This window comes from Colletotrichum spaethianum (genome assembly GCF_022836535.1).
Source record: "Colletotrichum spaethianum MAFF 239500 DNA, contig04, whole genome shotgun sequence".
NCBI classification, from domain to species: Eukaryota; Fungi; Ascomycota; class Sordariomycetes; order Glomerellales; family Glomerellaceae; genus Colletotrichum; species Colletotrichum spaethianum.
The window spans coordinates 282,040-300,887 of NW_026054774.1; the positions used below are offsets into that span (position 1 = coordinate 282,040).

Consider the following 18,848-nt stretch of genomic DNA (forward strand, 5'->3'; position numbering starts at 1 on the left):
CATCCATCTTTCTCGCCTCCATCCCCCGAGGCAGATACCATTATCGATCTGGGAGAAAGGTGCCAACCTGCCAGAGGCCGCTGTCTCTAAATACAGCTCTTTGTTTCTAGTGTCATATGCACCAAACAAAGACACACACAATACACACATCTCCTTTTTATGGCGAACGCCCACGAGGGCAATTCGCCAGTCTCCCCTTATGGACGTAATCGTTAAAATATCGCTGTTTCCCCTTTTTTCTTTTTATGCAAATGTCCTAATCAGCAAGCACTGAAAGCTTGAAGAAAGATGCGCGCTACAGCCAACGAGGAAACAACAGAAAAGGACAAAAATAGCAACCAAACACATACACACACAAGATTAAGTGAGGGTATAAATACAGCCCTCTCAACTCCCCTGTACAGTACGGGAACAGAGAGAACGCACGGCAAGTATCACGTGTTTGCTTAGAAGAACTTGCCCTTCTTCTTTTTGATCGTCTTTTTCTCCTCGCCGCCCCCGAGGATGTCGTCAAACGTCATGGTCGACGTCGCGGGGGCTTCCTGGGTATAGGTATGGTCAACGGACAGGTTGCGAAGGTTCGTGGCGGAAGGCGTGCTCGGCATGACCATGCTCACAGGGCGGGATCCCGCAGAACTGCTTCTCGCGCTACCGGCGACGCGCGAGGTGCGGTCGCCCGGCAGGCCCTCGTCGAATGGCACGGGCTCAAGGCCGAAGATCATACTGGAGCGGTGCGCGCTGCGGCTGCCGAGATGGCGCCCTCCGGGCGAGGCATTACGCGGCCGGAGATGAGACTGCGGGGACCCAGGCGTGGGCGGTGTGCCGGACGCGGGGCTGCTGACTATGCCATCCGGACCAGGGAACACCGGCCGGGGCGGTTCCAAGGGAGACATGCCAAACTCTTGTGGGGGTGGAGCCTCTGCGCCATTCAGGCCTTCCCATTCTTTGGCGGCCAGCCAGCAGTGGCTCCGGTGGTAGACGGCCTCCACGCTGAACAGAACGCTGTCGGCCGAGAGTTCGACGTAGCCGTTGCCGCCCGAGACTTCGTACCACATCTTGCGGACCTGGCGCGCGTCCTCGAGCCACGGCAGATTGCCCATCGGCGGCTCGCAAAGGAAGTACTCGACGGCCTCGCTGAACTTGAGGTTTGGCGCGTCGACAACAAGCATGGGCAGCGATTGAATGACAACGTAGAGGAAGAGCCAGTAGCCGATGCGCTGGTCTGCGAGGTCGGCAGCGCTCTTGCCCTTTGCCTCGTGCTGCTCAAAGTCCTTGAACTCCACAAGGAACGGGATGTTGACGCTGTTAGCATCCCAGTTGTACGCCTTTTGGATGACAAGCGTCAGCTCGTGCTCCTTGACCTTGCGGTCGAACTTGGCCTGTTCCTTCTGGGACATGGAGTCGTAGGTTGCGAGAATGGTCGTCATCGTTGGCAGCTTCGGAACGTCGAAGGGGATGGGCGGCAGAACGGGAGGAGTCGAGTTGTCGAACTCGGTAAGCATCTTGCGCAGGTTGACAATCATTGGTGAATCAGTCGTTTTGCCCGACTCCTCGTTGGCATTTCCATCCATAACTCTGGTGGTGATGTTTTCACGGTCCACGATGAGGTCATACAGCCCGCACATGTCGGAGTAGAGGGCCTTCAGCACCAAGCGGTTGAGGCCGCTCTCGGAGAATGGATTCTTCTTGCTGCTGGCCTTCGGAGGCCACGCGCCAAAGGTGGTCTTGTAGTATCCCAGAACGAACTGCTTCATCTTGTTGAAGGACTTTTGCCAGACCTTGAAGCGGATAGCCTTGAGCTCGGGGTTTGAGGTGGAGCTCGCAATACCAGCAAATATCGAAGGGAATTCGAACTGCTCCAGCCTGATATTGACATTGTGCTGTCGGTTCACGAGGTCCAGATGCGCGCGCTCGAGGCGTTGCCGGGTGTAGAGGGATATTTGCTCAAACAGGGGCGAGCGCAGGTCGAGAATCGCAGTGTACTTGCCAACGGCGTGCGCGAAAGCCTCGTTGTAGAGTTCCATCGACCTCATCGCCTCGCCCAGAATCAAAGACTCGAGCGTCTTCTCGCGGCTGTGGCGGACGTCGGCAAGCGACAGTTGCTCCATGAAGAAGCCGAAGCTGAGGTCGACCGCCTCGCCGAAAGAAGCGCCGTCTGCACTGGCGAAGCCATACTCCTTGAGCAACTTTGCAATCTGCAAAAACGCAGCGAAAGTGGTGGGGTGCGCCTTGGTGGCCACCAGCGGCTGGCCGGTCAAAAACGCAAAAAGGTTGCGGATGGAAATCAATCGGTCGACGTCGGCATGGAGCTGGGGTCCCGGCCCACCGATCTGGCCATTCCCTGGTTGCGTGTATTGTGGGGGCGTCGCCGGCAGATACAGCTTGAGATCGCCGGTGCTCTCCTGACCTTCCAAAGGAGGGGAGCCGCCGGCCCGCGCGTCATCCACCGAAAGGCTATCTCGGCCACCGAAACTCCTCGCCCTGCTCCTGCTGGTCGGCGAGGCCATTTCGGCCTGGATGAGCTCGTTGAAGATGACCGAGTTGTTGATGGAGAAGCTAGGAACCTTGAAGGACGGTCCGGCGTTGCTGCTTCTGGGTTGGAGGTAGACGCAAACGTTGCCGTTTTCGTTCCACAATTCCGGGACCTGACGCTGAATTAGCTCCCGTCCGATTGCAACGGGACGAGAAAGCTTACCTTTTCCGCATTGAGCAAAAACGACGTGTTGTATTCGCCAGGGGTGTCCGGCGACAATACCCATGCCTGGGAATTCTTGCCCGCCGCGGTGACATCTTGCGAATTCGATCGTGATCTTCCCCCGCCGGGCAGCCAGCTCCTGCGCAGCCGTCCACGTCTCTCGTCACGGGTCGGGCTCTGGCTCTCGCTAGACCCAGGTGTCTGTAGCGTATGCTGCGAGCTTCCCGTGTTGGTCCTGGCTCCGGGCGGGTTTGCCGAAGTGCTCCTGCCTCGTGCATCCGGACCCGGTGAAGGCGCGCGGACGCCCAACAAGGGGAACGCCGATTTGCGGTTCTCGAGGAAGGAGCTGCTACGCTTTCTAGGCTCGGCACTTTCCTTTCTCAACTTCGCAGGTGACGTCGTCTCGGGCTGAGAGACGACGCGGGGCGAAATATCGTTTGTTTGCGGGACCGGCAGGGGTGCCGGCAGGTTCTTCTCCTTTCGAAGCTTCGCCGGCACGGGAGGCGGCGCCTCGGAGGGCGGTAGAGGAGCGGCCATCATGTTTGGAGTGGTGGATGAAGGGGGTATGGGAGGAGAGATCAGAGGGCGATCAGTAGAGGAAGACGATATTGTCGGAGGGTACGTGGGTGAGTGAGCGGGTTTTCCAGGAACTGGAGGCGGTGCATCAGAGGGAGGAGGTGGTGGGGTGTCGAGGGGTTCAAATGTCGGAGTAGCGATGCCAAGACCAAGACCCGAGCTCGTCACAGGGCGGACGGTGGGATTATCAGTCGTGTGGTAGGAGGGTGCGCTGTCGGAGGGAGACGAGGCGGGAGAGTCGTCGGGCAACGGTTTGCGGTGAATCGGTAGCTGCTGCTGCGGCTGGGCAGCCGGCGTTTGGGTTTGGGGTTGATCTGTTGGTTGGAGGATGAGCGAGGGGAACAGAGAAGACAGGCGGTTGCCCCAAGACCGGGATTTTCTGTTGTTGGGGGGCCGGGTGGGAGCGAGCACTGGCTCGGCGGGCTTCTCCTTCTCTTCGACGGTCAAGGTCAGGTTTCCGCTGTTGATCTTCGCAGCAGTCACGGGGAGGTTGACCGAGGTGTCGGTCTGTGATCGTTTCGGGGATGCGGGAGGCAGTGGGCGGGAGTGCGTGTAACTGCTGGCGTCAAGGTGACCGGCGTCTGCTAGTGCAGGCTGCTGCTGCTCGTGTAGGGGCTCGGACACGCTGTGATTGCGGCGGGATTTGGGCAAGACGGGGTCGGCGAGGTTGGTTTGAGAGGAAGAGAAGGAGAAGTGGCCAAAAGAAGACTTAATGGAGGCGCGAGAGACCGACAACTTACTCGACGTCATGCTGGGCAACACGAGCAGCCGTCTTTCAGTCTTGCTTAGTCTAGACCCTGCCTGGATCTGGCGTGGATGTCACCCTCAGCCGCGGCGCAAGTAAGAAGGCGTGCGTAGATGGGCAGTGGCGGGAGAAGGAGCTGAAGGAGCGATCTCGTAGCCAACAACCAACTAGCGGTATTCTCGGGGGTTTTTTTTCCTCTTTCTCTTTCTTGCGCGGCGGTAGGAGGACACAAACAGTTCAGTCCAGTCCAGGAATAGCAAAGCAGACTTCCGGTAGGAGAAACGGGCGGGCGGCGGGCATTATGAACTCAAACAAAGGGCAAGCAGAAGGCGGACCAGGGCTCCAAGAGACGGCGAATGCGGGACTGAGACCTTGTTCCTTGACGGGTGGGAACGGGATGGGATGGGAATGGCGTGCACAGGTACAACCTAGACCATGAACATGCTTGGGGATATAGTGTACGAGGCAAGACACAGACACCGGATCCCTGGGAAAGAGAATATGGAGAGACAAATGGAACTGAGAAGGAGAGACAGCCCGCGCGAGGGGGAGAGGGGACTCGTCGGTCAGGGAGGGGTGTATCGAGAGAGAGGCAGAGAAAGTATGTTAGTTACCTGGCATGAGGCTTTGCTTTGCTTTGCGTTGGTTGCTGCGCGTTGCGTTGCGCTGTGCTTTGCTAGGCTTGCTGAGCTGAGCTGAGCTGAGGAAGTCGATGGCAGAAACGGATGGGAACGGGGCCGTTACGCGTTGTTGGCAGTGTTGTGTAGTGTATGTATTGGAATAGTCCTAGAAAGAGAGGGTCATGTCGACCTCGGAGTACGTAAGTTGGTGAGGCACAATGGGAGGTGAAGGCGGACCAGGGCTAAAGGGAAAACGGCCCAGGACAGGGGTACGTACTCTGAATCGTACATAGTAAACTGCGGCGCACATACATAGTAGTGCCATGTACCTTTTTCTGGAGAGAAGTCTGATGATGGACGATGAGAGTGGATGAGATGGCCCACGCCGCAAGGGACGCCCTGGCCGCGCAGCTTCTTCTTCGCCGTCGACGATTGCCCTTTTTTTTTTTCTCTCTCTTTTTTTGGGGAGGTAAGTGGAGACAGACACGGTGAGTCTGGACAGCACTCGTGGTTCTTCGTCCGCTTCGGACACTGTACCTGCCCTGTTCTGTCCACCCTTCATCCCTTATTGAGAGTACGTACCGTCTGAAAGTACCGACGTACCCCCTTCACACACATGCACATGCACACTAAGGTGTACGTACTATCAGTACTCTGTACGTATGCATGTATTGGAGGGTCCAGAGGCCCAGCCTTAGCGCAGCATTCTTTGGGGAGGGATCCGGCTGAGGGATGACGCTTTTGGGTGCGGAGTGGGGTCCAGGAACAGTGAGAGAGTCCAGAGATCCCAGCGGATGTGCAAGAATGGAACAAGTCACCCAGCACTTCTCTAGAGACGGGGAGACGAAAAAAGGGGTGAGGCCGCAAGCGCAACGGCGGAAAAGCGATGGATTCATCATTTGGATCGACAGGCAGAGAGAATGTGGCCGTTGGAGGCTTGCCCAAGGTCACCAGCTCAATTTCACCACAGGACTTTCAGGACTGAGGTCCCCTCCGCCCGAGTCTCTAAGCCCTCAGCTCATCTCCAAACCCGGCCCAGGCTCCCCTCTGCATTAGTACAGAAACATGGGGGGGAGGGAAGCAGCAGCTCAACTCCCGGCGTTGGGCACCCGGCAGTGCCGTGCAATTGCGACGGGGCCTGCCTGTGATGTCCCTCGTCGATTCCCTCATCGATTCATCACTCGACCGCTGGCGCACATTGGTCACATGGGGGACCGCCCAGGTTCCATTGTTGCGGCGGGGATAGCCTGTACGCGGCGCATCATTTCGAGCCTGCTCTTCTCGCTTCTTTAAACCCGCTCGAGTTCGTATGCTGGAATTAGGGAGACGAGGCTCTTCCTTTCCTCAGGTGAACCGTGTGGACGGCGTGTACTGCCATGTTAAATCCGTCATCTCGTATACGCCGGACACACTCAGCAGAATATAATATACAGAGAGAGAAACCATCTGCAAGTACCCCGAGGCGAGAACGAGGCCGGCTCGGGCCATACGAGCACTGCGGTGCCGGCTACCAACAAACCTTCGGGCAATTCTTTCCCCTCCCCTCCTTGTGCTTGCAGACTCCAAAGGTCGGGTCCCCCGGTGTGACGCTGGCCCAGCTTTAGGTTGCAGCAGCGCCTGCGATTGGGCCCGGCCCCGAGAAGCCGGAAACACGGGGTCCTGTCATGGTCCTGGCCAGCGTCGCGTACCGTCGCAGCGAGTGGCCGGACTGCCGAGTCGCTATTGCTGCTATTACTGCTGCTGCTGCTGCTGCTACTGCACTTTAGACGCAGGAGGGACGCCTGCGCGTGGGTGCTGCGTACGAAACGGGTTCTACCGGTATTTCGAACCCTCTCGTTGGGTGGTGTCGTCGTTGTTTGGACAACTCTTATGCACAAGTGACGGACCCCGGAGCCATATAACTGGTTTCCAGGTTTTATGTCGCTCGGCTTGCTTTTTTCTTAGATGCACGCTGGTAACGGACATGTACTTGAAACTTTCCCCCTCAATTCCGACGTCAATGCCAGCAGCAGCTCTCACCCCCTGGCATTGGTTGGTTCCCTTGGCTGCTTGGACCCAAGCAATTGGCTCTCGTTGGCGTCGGCGTCAGCCTGCAGCAGCGCACCAGCCAGCCGACATGTTGAGAGAGTAGGTACACTACCGGTAGGTAGGGGCAGAGGGAAGGGGGGAGGAAAGAAAGCTGGAAAACAACCCGTGCAATGGTTGATTGGAGGGCAGCGGTGCAAGACTGGGCCGTTGCGAGTTGCTCCAATTCGGCGTGGCTGAGTTGTTCCTTCCTTCTGCCTCTGGAACATTGAGGCTCCAGATCCGCGGGGCAACCTGAGAGGCAAGGCAGCACAGCTACCTACTATTATGTACCGTAGTAGGGCGAGCGAGCCGGGGCTGGCGGCAAGGCTTCGCGGGGTGTCTCTTTCCAGCTGCAGCCTGCATGGATCATTGATTGTTCCTTCCTGAGCATGAATTATTGGTGAGGGTGCTAGCTGCACAGCTCACCACTTTCCATCTGACAACGTCCCTTTCTGACTCTGACATGCGTTGAGTAGTAGCAACTCCCGCTGCGTCTGACCTTGATGACTTTGTGAAGTGTGCATCTCCGTCTCGTCCAATCGACTTCGTCCCGTCGTCTGTTATTCGTCTGGACTCTCCACCAGGCTTCCCTTCCCAGCGCTGAGGAACATGTTCGTGTCACCCGAAACCGTCTCCTCGTCGTCCAATGTCGGCACCAGCAGACCCGGTGACGTGATCGGAGACAAGACAGACACGCCCGCCCACCTGGAAAGGAGGCTCATCTGAGCCTTTTCTTCTTGGAACAGCATGCTGCATACACAAGAGCACTTTTTACGTATTATGACACCGGCCATTGGACAATGTGCCGATATTTGCGATGCCGTCTCATCCTGCCGACGACACCACGACGACGAAAAGCCTTGGCCGGAGCGGATCCTTGATTGCCGTGGCCTTTCCCATCCCGTTTGTTGGTCAGTCCCTGCGGCAACGGCTGCTTTTTCCATGGGTTTCCTGCGTCGTTTTTCTTGTCCACCGGTCGCTAGCGTGCTGGGCAACTCTGCCGCCGAGTCCGCCAGAGAGAGCGGACGACGACAAACCGCCGAGCCCCGGAACACTCTCTCCAACGTCGGCTCTCATCCACTTTCCACTTAATGCACCAGACAGCGGCAGCAAAGAAACCAACCTCCGGGACCCCCCCCCCCCCCCCCCCAGCGGCGAAACACAAAAGCACTAACAAAGCCGGGCTGGGACCGACGACAAAGGAAAGTCGTATAGGCGGCGTCCCGTGGACCTCGTGTGCTACCGCCCAGGTCCTTTTCTCGATCTGGACATAAGGTTTGGTTTTTCTAACAGGGTGGTCCAGGAGGGAAGCACAACGCGCCTAGCCTTACAGAGCATTACTATCCAGAGTTACGGATACACCATGAGGCCCGCGACTTTCGCCATCCATTCAACTTGCGGCGTTTGATGTTGCACAGCGAATAAAGAAAGACACTTGCACGAAAAAGCTTTTTGGGTAAAAATAACTACGCGGCGCCTCCCTTCCCCAGTGCGCCCCGTCCCACGCATCATCTCATCCACCACACTCATTCCACTCATTCCACCCATTCCACTACCCGTTCAATCCGTGAGGTACCGCGGCAAAATCCGCCCGCTTTCGGTTCATCCTCCCACCTGCCCGCCGCGCCAGCCCCGCCTCACCCGCTCAACTCGTCGTCGCTGTTCGGACACAAGAGAAGATATGCAGGACTGGCGCTGACACAGCCACCTTTGCGGCCCCTCCAACAAGATTCGCCATCGAGCCATCCGGCCCGTTCACATCTCGCTCTTTGCCAACGTGCTCTCGCCAGCTGACGGCCGACTAGGGCCATCCGAGAGCCCGAGAGACACTCCAACTCCCGCAGCCATCCACAACACACACACACACACACACACCCCTTCAACCGTCTGCTAGCCTGCTTTCACTCTGTCTAGTCTGCTAGTCTGCGCTGTGCTTTTGCACCGACCGAAACGTCCTCGTTGATTTCTTCTAGCGCCGATCTTGACGCTCTTGGCTTTCCCGACCTCTTCTTCGTTCCTACCGCGCGTGCCCCTGTCCCTTTTGACTCCTTCTCGGGCGCGGTCAACCGTCCTGCCTGTCATCTCATCCTACCGCCGTCAGGATGGAATCCTGCCGATCAGCGCCTGACGACTGGCAGCTCAGGCAGGAGGCCGCTGAGCTGGTACCAGAATGCGCCAGAGGAGGCACAATGTGGCATGTTGGCTCCTCTGAAGACGCTCCCGGACCTGAGCCCCCAAATCTGACTTGACGCCCGATCGTTCGTACGAATCTCCAATGCGGCGCCGCATTTCTGGGTCTTCGACTCACTCCGCAAAAGTGGACGGGAACAAGGGAAGACCCTTTGCATTTTGCCCTCTCCGATGGGTCTCTCTGCTTCCTAAAGGGGGTGGACATGGTGGTCCTCAGCGTGGGGCCTTGAAGCATTCCAATCTTAGATCAACACTGCAGCGCCATCCCCACATTCCCGGCGCGCCATGCGAGTCGGCCACCGTCGTCGTGCCTCCCTCCGCCTTCGGAGCTCACCGTGAAGAATGCTACCATGACAGCCGGGCCTGCTGACGACTACGGTTGCGTCGTCTTCGCAGGGCTGAGTTGGTCAACCGGGGTCTGGCTCTTGCGATGTTGGTTTGGAGCTCGGCAGACTTTTTTTCTCTTTCTTTTCTGCAATTGTTGAGCGCTCGGGCACGCTGCCCTCGATGTGCGGCCCAAGGAAACTTGCGCGGCCCCTCGCCCGGCCGGCCAAGACGTCCGATCGAGGCCGTGCCTGCGGCCGGTGGGACCCTCTCCGTTGAAGCGTTTCGGTGCCGAACCTTGAATACACCGTCTGGGGAGGTGTCCGGCTTAGCCGGTGGCAACAAGTTGCACGTGTCGCTCGTAGGTCAAGCTCGTGATCCTTGTGGCCCGGAGTGCGTGAGGTGTTCGGAAAGTTTCTGTCCAAGTGAGCATCGACCTTGGCAAGTTTGGTTTTCTGCGGCTCAGCACCAACAGGAAGGGTTCAGGGGTTTGGAATCTGCGCGGTTTAGAACAGGACGTCACATGTTTTCGCCCCCAGGTCATCCGTTCTCGGTACCAGATGAACTGATATCGCTGGTACGGCTGGTCAGGGTCGTAGACTCACCTCACGGGGGCGGAGCGCCGGCAGGGTCTATCCGCATCCCCTTTCACAGCTGATGCGTTTACTTTTTCGAGGACACTGGGAGCATCTCATCGAGCCAGAACACGTCAGTGTACTTTCGACGGTGAATACCCGCATGTTCCATCATGAATACGCCAAAGATGAGGGTAAGTATGGAAGGACGACGCCGGACTCTAGTGTAACGGTGCTAGCTGATTTTCCACGCTGGGACGTGGTCAAGTGTACGGTTACTATACGACATTCAGAATAGGTAATACTAGTGGATCAAAGTAAGTATATAGAAAAGGCCTAAATAGCACCAGCTATGTTCAGACGAATTAAAACCATACCTAGGGGTGTTTATACGAAGGCGTACTAGACAAGGGTCCATATTGGTCCTCTATATGTCATTCCTCAAGGTGTTTATTGTGCAAAAGTGAGCTCGGCGGATGCCCCAGTCGAGTACTCGCCATATACGTACGCGACCCAAGGACGCCAGTGACGGAACGAACAAGTCGCGGCAGGGTGATTCTTTGTGAAGCACTCGCGCGCATGAATCCCAGATGGCTTGGCCGGTGTTGACTGGACTTGGCGTGAAGACAGGGCCATGTGACGTTGCTTAGGGTCCCGCTTGTGAAGACCGTCGGCACCTATCGGCGGGAGGTTAGTCTCCCGATGCTGTATTCCAGGGTGTATACGGCTGTAAGGCTAGAGACGACCAGCAGTATTGGAAGGGCAAGGTGTTGCCCTTTCTCGCGGGTTCGCCGCGAAACCCTTCTGAGCTTCGGCGCGATTGTCAGTGGAAAGCAATAGTCTTTCCTGAACAGATGATGATGTTATCGAAGAAGTCCGACTCGACGTTATTGATTCCCGAATCGCGTGCTTGCTGGCGATACGCCGCGAGACCTTGCAGGTTTTCCTTAAGGAACTTCTGGAAAGCAGAACTGGTGCTCACTCGGCCTTGTTGATCAGTCGAGATTCTCCGCTGTCCAGGGTGACGGAAGAGCAGTCCCGACTGCGGTTCGGAAGGGATGCGAGCCGTTGTCGGAAAAGTCGGGCGAATCGCCCGCAGGATGTTGTCTAATAAGGCTTCCTGGGTCGTTCATGACGTTGCTCTAGATGATTCTCATGGGTCGTGTCTCACTATCTTCGAGGCGGCAGGCATTGTATACTGCACGAGATGGTTATGCTGGTTACGGGAAGGAGGCGATTAGACAGACTAGTGCTCAGTGGTGAAGACATATGGTTCAAGGACTCTGCTACATATGAACACGCTAGCAGGTATGGGTGTTTATTGGATGAATTTTTCAACTAGGAAGCGACCTCTTGCTGTTTTGTCTCCGCTTTGGTCCCTTTCCTCTTGCACATCGGACCAGTGTTTCGCAAGTCAGGTGTTTGGCCGCAGTTGCTGGCGCCCATTATGCTGTCGTGGATTTGTCCACGCCTGGCGTAGTCAGACACGTGAACATGGAGTATTCACGAAGCCCTTCGGCTTACACATGGTGGTTTGTTGCTGACCTTTCCTTGGTAGCTGGATGGAGAAGACCTGAGCACTTGGAAGTGTCTGCTCTTGAATCGCCTGTGGCGCCTACGCAACACGTGGAAGCAAAACACAAGCCAGAAAGATAATCTGAGCGAGGCCATTTTCGTATCAAGTGTCCCTCAGAGAAAAGCCAGACTTGCAGGGGCGAGCTGCTTGGCGGTCGACTGAGGTTGGCCAGGGTTTATATTCCTTCAGCTCCAGCTCAACAGTCGAAACGATCCTAAAAAGGAGCTTCTGCATCGACTCCATTTGATCACCACCTCTCAGGGTAGGTTAATCCTGTACTCCAGGTTATCTGAACCAACACCCGTCGGGTCCTCCACCTGCTTGATCCACACTACAGACTTGTCCTCGTACACAACCTCCACGTCAAACAGGTGCTGCGTCTCCCTCCTCTCGCCGCCACGGACCGCGATTGCAGGATTATTCGACTTGTAGCTCTGCAGCATGCTCAGCCAGGCCTGTGTGTCCCACAAGCCGTCGCGGCGCGGGAACTCGCGGAACAGCCGCACGGCGTCGGCCTGCACGTCTTGGTCGGCGCAGAGCATGGCCGCCGCGCCGAGGGGCCACGTCGGGCCATTGCTGTCCATGGTGAAGGTCTCGCCCGCCGTTTTCGTGAGTCGTTTCTGGAGGTGGAGGAACTCCTCGCTGCAGGTGACGTATTCGCGGAAGGCGGGCGTCATTTGCGCCAGGGTTTCGAGGTCGGTGTAGTTTGCCGTCACGGTCGGGATGGAGAGGTATGTCGAGTGGATTCGTAGCCCGAGGGTCTTGAGACGCTCTCTGCCATCGACCTCCCTCCCCTCCTGCGCCTCCATCAGGGGTTTAAATCTGGCTCGCCATTCCTTGATGAACCGGTTGTAGCCCTTGACCTGCTCGGGCGGTATTGGGAGACTCTGGTTTGGAGGAAAAGACGGCGCTTTGTTTCCTGTCCCTTCGACACGGAAACCTATCATTATTGGCGCGTGGTGTATGACGTGATGCTGCGTGATCTCCCACCAGCGGTGGGCCTCGTCGAGGGACTCGAATGAGTCTGGCATCTCATCGACCGCGTACCGTTTCGTGTGTCCCCGGCAGCACCACGGCACCTGCTCCTCGGTTTCTTTCGGATGGTCCCCGTTGTGACTCCAGGATTGTAGCGTCAGCCGCTGGAAGTTTGAGGTTATTGCCTCGACCAAGGGGTCACGTTTCTTCTTAATCCGCCTTTCGTACTGGTCGAGGATGTTATTACCATAGTTGAGATGCATCAACGCCGCCCTCCGGTCCCCTTGCAGCGCCTCGAACATGAAGAACAAAAGACACGTCATCAGGACGCTGTGGAACGTTTCCTCCGTGGGAGGCGATTTCGCGGTCAGTTTCAGCGCGCGGTTGTAATATTGGAGAGCGTCCACGTAGTAAGGGCCTTTGCCCCCGAGACGCTCTTCACGGGTGCTGCTACCCAGCGCCGCCGCGCCGATGGCGAAGGCGGCATTCCTCACCGCCAGGTCTGACTGGGCGATCTGGGGGATCGTGTTGGTGATCAGCTCCGAGGGGAAGACGAGGATGTCCACGGCGAAGGACAGCCATTGGTCAAAGTGGTCCTTTTGCAACTGTGTCGTGAAGACGAGGCTCTGGTAGCTCGGCTCAATCAGTAATGATGGGCTGGGGGATCGTGCGAGCTGGTTTTTCGAGGACGCGTTGGGCGGTTTAGGTTTGTACCCCTCGCAAGTTACTCTGCGCTTAAAACAGTTCTGGCAGGATGGCTTGGTCTCATCGCATTTGATTCTGCGCCGTCTGAAGACAGTGTTAATGAGATACGGGCCGGTGTATGAACTCGAAAAGCTGAGACTTACTTGCAAGTGACGCATCCCGTCCGGACCTTGGGCTTACTAGCCCTGGTGGCAGGCCCGGTGTTGTGCGGCCAGTTTTCGAGAGCAAAGGTAAGGATCTGAGGGCCGGAAGACAGCATTATAGGTCTCGATGTGAGCATCGAGTAAGTAATGAGTGCAAACAGGTTCCGGTAATTCGGAGCCGAGTCTTATTTCGCTACAACACTTCGTCTTCGTACAAATTGAAATCACCGTGTTTTGTTTCGAGATGGAGTCTCTTTCATTTCCGGAACGGTAGACTTGGAGTCTTTTCTGTTGGGTAAGAAGAGTAGCCGCTGCCTATCCCCCCGCGATTTGAAACCCTAGACGATGAGACGAACGGCCGATGTCTGTCTGAAACGCTTAGGTGATCGCATTCCCCGGCGTTTTCACGAATGAACGAGCAGAAAAGCAAGGAACTTTAGCCCGCCGGCGACTAGCAAGACCAGTCGTCAATGGCGGTTGAGGAGGACGGGTATAGTGTTTTATGTCTGCACCGGGACGTAGCGGGGACGGGAGCCCACGCCTCCCGTCAGTATGCGTTGGAGAGCTTGGTTAACATTGGTGGTAGGGATTTAGACCCCTGACTAAGGGCCAGAGTTGGGGTAGCATAGCCTCTAAGATCGACCACATGTCACCCAAACTCGGGCCATGCCAGGCAACTGTTGATCTATGACGAGTGTATCGTAAGGGTCACCAATCACGCAGGGAAAGATGGAGGATTCAATCGAATTCCCATGTTTTTGCAGGAGTGACGTGAGCGCCTGTAACCAGCATATCGACTGCGCCCTATAGAGACATGCCCTCCAGAAACCGGGCTGACTGCATGTTTCTTTGGAGGTTAATAAATCCAAGTGGTAATAGAGCGCAGAACGTCTGTGTACGCAGTCTGACTTGCGGCGGGGAGGGGCAACCCGGCTTGCTCTACGATTTCGCCGACTCGGGGATCGAACTCTGGTCGGTAGGTTTACTAATTGGACCTCCGACTCCGTTGAGAAGACGGAAACTAACAGCATTGTACGATTCGCCGGTAGCAGGGTTCTTCGTTCAGCTCTGCAAGAGTTCGGCACGAGGACTGGGCAGGTGACCGACCTCTGCAGTCATCCTGACAACTACCCGAAGGACGAGGAACATACTCAACCCACTCACATCTACTGGATTTGGGGTTGCGTTGGCAATATTAACGCTTTAAACGTATGGCTGTGCAAGCAAAGTCAAAACCTAGCTCCAGCCCCATTTCATCTCGACCTATAGAGATGGCACTCATTATCAAGCTCGATCAAAGGGGTAACCAGCTCGAGGTTACCTCGATGCAAAACTTTCCTTGGCGACATCCTCATCGAAGCAGGCTGTCGTCTCGTTTCTCGATAAACTGTTGGGATCATGCTCTTGTTAACAGCGTCACTTCTGTTTTGAACAGAGTCCTCCTTCTAAAGTGGACCAACTATCGAATAGCAAGCCCGGTGAAGACCCCCAGGGTTCGGTTGACTAAATACGTAGTAGTATTTGTATTAATATGCCCTACGGTTGCCGATCGCTAGATGCGAGGAAATACCGCAATACCTTGAAGCTGCTTCTTTAACAACTGCCTTGAGGCCTGCCGGCCTCTACACGATGGGAAGTCGTGATCAATACAAGACAAGCCCCCCATCGCCGTAGCATCATGATGCGGCAGAGTGCTAACACTCGCCCACGGCAATTTGGCTGGCATTCTTAGTCTGGCATTCCCGGTTAAAATGGTTACGGCTAAAATGAGACTCGGTGATCGGGCAAACAGGTTGCACCTTTATCTCCTCACTAAACCTCGAGAATCTTATAGTATGCTGAAAGCGGAGGGCACGCACGTGGTTGAATATCGAGTCTGCAACGTGGTTCGTCCCGACAGCCCTATCAGCATCTAAGACCTCACTTTCAGGCCCAGTAGGCTGTCCTAAAGTTAGAGACGTGAATTGCTGTGTAGTAAGCAACCTGTTATAGAACGAGAGTTAGCTTACTAAACTCACTGCTACGCACACAGTTGATTGAGCATTCAAGAACCGGAAAGTCTGGACATTGTCACTGAGCTGCATGGCGACCTTGTTCCTCAAATACAAGACAGGGCGCAAGCATTGAAGGCGTCTTACTGAAGGCACGTTGCGGGCTGTTTTCCCTAGGCATCATATAAAATGAGGGCCATGTCCAACTGGAACCTCCGCGACCACAATGAGCGACCTGAACATCCTCTGGGCATTCTGGATGGAAATCGCACCAAAAAACTGCTCATGCAACGATCCGAACGGCGGTTAAGAACCTGCCGTCATTTCAGAGAATAGAAAGAACCAAACATCTCAAGTCCTACCTGTCACGTCTGCGCGTTTCCAACCGACATATGTTCTCAAGCCCACGGTGGACGGATTGGTGCATCCAAGATATCATCTGGATATCTGTTTGATGAAACTGTGCTCCTCGAAACGTGGGTGGTCCGTGCGCCGAGCTACATTGCCGATTCTGACATACACCTCCGATATCTCCGGGCATGCGGAACTGGACAGATTTGAATGTTTTTCTTCGCCATGACCCTGGACAAGCCAGAGCACACAATGAAAAAAAAAAGTGTTCGCGTCGCCTGGAGGCAGTGTAATACCAGGGACACTGTGGGAGAAGTCGTGTGCAAGCACAGAGGGCTTCTCCCCGAGACCAAAAATAGGAATAATCACGATTGGTCTCCTTAGAGACCTTTCAGAGATTAAACTGAAAAGAACAGATACTACACTTGATCTAAGCCAAAAGGCCTGATTGAAATGCGTTAGTTAGAGCATCAAAGGAGGGTCGGGTCAATGTGCTTACAAAGAGAGCTAAAGAAGAAAGAGAAAAACATGTAAAGAATGGCGGACTGGCAAGCTATATATAGCTTTCGGATGGGCGGTGTCCTGAGCCTCGGATCAGCCAGATGGCAGAATCTGAGGGGGCCTGAGTCATTTCGGCAGAGGAAGAATATTGAACCGTGCGGGACCACCGCATTCACGGGAAATTGGACCCCAAAAATGTCCAATCGACTTGCTGGTTCAGGGGAAGCGAGCTGTCTGTCTGGGTCAAGCTAGGGCAGATTACGATGATGTTACCCAACACACTCCACCGGGGACAGGCAACAAACATGATTGCGGCATCCATTGGTCTATTAGCAGCTCTGAATCTCCATACCTGCTGCTCTTTCTTGCCGAAAAGTGGTCGACGGTGGTCTTTGGATCCATGCTGTGGACACATGACAAACAGAATCCATCCCGTGCCCACTATGGAATCCCAGAGGCTGGCTTCTTGTGGTGCATCTATGCGAATGATTGCAAGTAAACAGCCTTTTGTCACCGAACACACACCGAGATGGACTCAACCTGACGTACCGGAAAGTATGTAACTCCGAAGGCTAGAGGCTTGCACTTGTGGCGCCACTATGCTATGTAACCTATGTGACCACCCTCTACAGTCCGAACAGCGCTGGTTATTGGATAACGTGTCAGTGGTACTGTTATCAGTTACTTACTTATGACGGATGATGCACGTCGAAATCAGAACCGCTCCTCGCAGTAATGATTATTCCGTTTTTCAGATCGAAGGGTAACTATTCATGAAGCAAGCTTGTCCAGGTCATAACAAATGACAATGTACAACATAAGAGTGTATCGTCGCATGCGTGGCTTACCCATATAATAAGCCTGCTTTCATTCAGACTGCCCATTGTCAGGCGCCGAAAGCTGGCAGTGGATCGTTACTAGGAGTCTACTCAATTCGGCTTGAAGAGTGTTACGACGAGCGGTGTTACAGATTATTTCAAATGCCCCAATGTCCAAGTGAAATTTTCCGCAATCCAGTCCATCTAGACTGTACCTATTGGATGACAGGATTGGGATGAGACGGCATTGACCGGGGTGGGGCCAGCAATAAAGGGTCCGGAGCTCCGATCAAACTCGGCATTAGTGGGGCTGCATAAGAGCGGAACATTCGGGAAACGGGAGGGGAGTACACTGTAGGAACCAGGACGAACACAGAAATATAGATAAACTGATGTTTCGTCGCAGTGAAATTATTGCTACAGCGTCGATTGCTCATAATGCTGTACAAGTCAAAGTGCATGCCAGACAGAAAATGGAAGACGTGCAACAGTCAGACGAACTCCATTGGGTTGTTCTATTCAACCTTTAGGGCAGTTCTCGGGTGCTGGATGTATGTATTGTAGATTTTCAAGAGTCCCAAACCCCCGTTATAATGCAAAGCTTTGGCTGAAGATCAACGTGCGAGAGCAAAAGACTTGACAACAAGCGAAAGCTCTATCGACAACGTGGAGGGTTGAAGTACGCAAGGGTCACAAACAGAGGACAGAACCCTAAAATTCGTGTCGAGTATTTCTGGAATTTTGACATGGTGAGAGATTTTGAGTGAATATATCGAATTCCATGATTTCGCTACCAATTCTTCTTCTAAAGTTCTCTTCTTAAGGTTTCTTCTGAGGTTCTCTAAGTCATTGCCGCTCGCAAAACCAGGTGGAGTGGCTTATTCAACCTCGTAGTGGTGCTTTTCTCAGTAGTGCTCGTATGAAGAGGGCTTTTATAATGAGCAAACCCGCCCCCCAAGATTCTATCCTCATTCTCACGCTACAATCCCCTGTTTCAACCCCAAGAAAAAGTAATTTCGACCCATTTCTCCTGAAAAATTCTCCAACCTTGCAAGACAAGACCGAGTCAACCTCTTGGTGGTTCGGCTGGCTTTGAATTCGCTAGGTATTCTCCTCGTCAATAGTCTTCTCCAAAGCTTCCAGAAGGTCAGTTCCAGGACCATGTTGGTGGAGGCGCAGCATAGCCCGCCTGAAAAGACTTGACTGTCTGCCTGTTGGTTGCTCGTTGAGTTTAGACATGAACCGCTGTCGCTGTTCTCTCTGCTTCTCTTCTGCGAGCTTATCGGCCGCCAGCTCCCGAGAATCGTAGTCTCTGACGTTGACTCCGGATTCTTGACGATCGATCTTGCGCCGCTTGGAACGTCGGCTCTCCTCATCTCCCATCTCTCGATTGCGACGGTGCTTCTTAGACTTTTTCGTCTTCTTGCGTTTCTTGTGCGCCTCAGGCTCCTCACCCCCCTCGGGGTTGTTGCACACTCCCCCTCCTTCATGAGTACCCTTGGCGGTGGAGTCCAAGTTTCCTTTCTCCGGCATGTTGGAGTAAACCGATGCTAGTTCAACTGCCTCAACTTTCTCGGTCGCAGTCCTATAGGACGTCTCAAATGCAGTATAGATCGTCTTCGTGTACTCTTCAAAGTCTTCATTGTGCCTAACCTTTTTGTAATTCGCTGCTAGACTCGGCAAGAACCAGCGAAGCACGTTCCAGCCAAGGTCGAAGTTCTCTGGATTTTTACGGACACAGGAAGAGGTCTCCCTCAAGCACCAGCGGCTCAATCCTTTTATTTTGTTTGCGTGTGGGTAAATGGCCTGTAATGCCCAAAATCAGCGTAGGCTTGTGAAAGTTCAGGGAGATTTACTTACGTGAAACTCCTCGATTGCCTTTCCACACTCCTCATACGACACAGGCTCCTTTTGCATATACTTCTGGAGATGAATACTTGAAATCCATGGTGCAGGATTCGACTCCTCAATGATGCTCAGGGCTGCATCCATATGA

The 18,848-nt window shown here is 54.7% G+C and overlaps 4 protein-coding genes across 4 annotated transcripts; all 4 read right to left on the reverse strand.

Annotated features, from left to right (window-relative positions):
* Positions 1–446: 446 nt before the first annotated feature.
* On the reverse strand, positions 447–4,021 carry ColSpa_02092 (uncharacterized protein; the record flags this gene model as incomplete). Its single annotated transcript, XM_049268304.1, has 2 exons — positions 447–2,645; positions 2,696–4,021. The coding sequence occupies 2 exons, from the start codon at positions 4,019–4,021 to the stop codon at positions 447–449; spliced, it is 3,525 nt and encodes a 1,174-aa protein (XP_049124261.1).
* Positions 4,022–7,263: 3,242 nt separating this feature from the next.
* On the reverse strand, positions 7,264–7,452 carry ColSpa_02093 (uncharacterized protein; the record flags this gene model as incomplete). The annotated part of the gene is made up of 1 exon (XM_049268305.1): positions 7,264–7,452. The coding sequence occupies one exon, from the start codon at positions 7,450–7,452 to the stop codon at positions 7,264–7,266; it is 189 nt and encodes a 62-aa protein (XP_049124262.1).
* A 4,173-nt stretch (positions 7,453–11,625) lies between these two features.
* Positions 11,626–13,307, reverse strand: ColSpa_02094 (aspercryptin biosynthesis cluster-specific transcription regulator atnN; the record flags this gene model as incomplete). The annotated part of the gene is given in 2 exon segments (XM_049268306.1): positions 11,626–13,180; positions 13,192–13,307. The coding sequence occupies 2 exon segments, from the start codon at positions 13,305–13,307 to the stop codon at positions 11,626–11,628; spliced, it is 1,671 nt and encodes a 556-aa protein (XP_049124263.1).
* Positions 13,308–17,953: 4,646 nt separating this feature from the next.
* On the reverse strand, positions 17,954–18,385 carry ColSpa_02095 (uncharacterized protein; the record flags this gene model as incomplete). Its single annotated transcript, XM_049268307.1, has 1 exon — positions 17,954–18,385. One exon carries the CDS (start codon positions 18,383–18,385, stop codon positions 17,954–17,956), a length of 432 nt encoding a protein of 143 aa, XP_049124264.1.
* Positions 18,386–18,848: the final 463 nt, after the last annotated feature.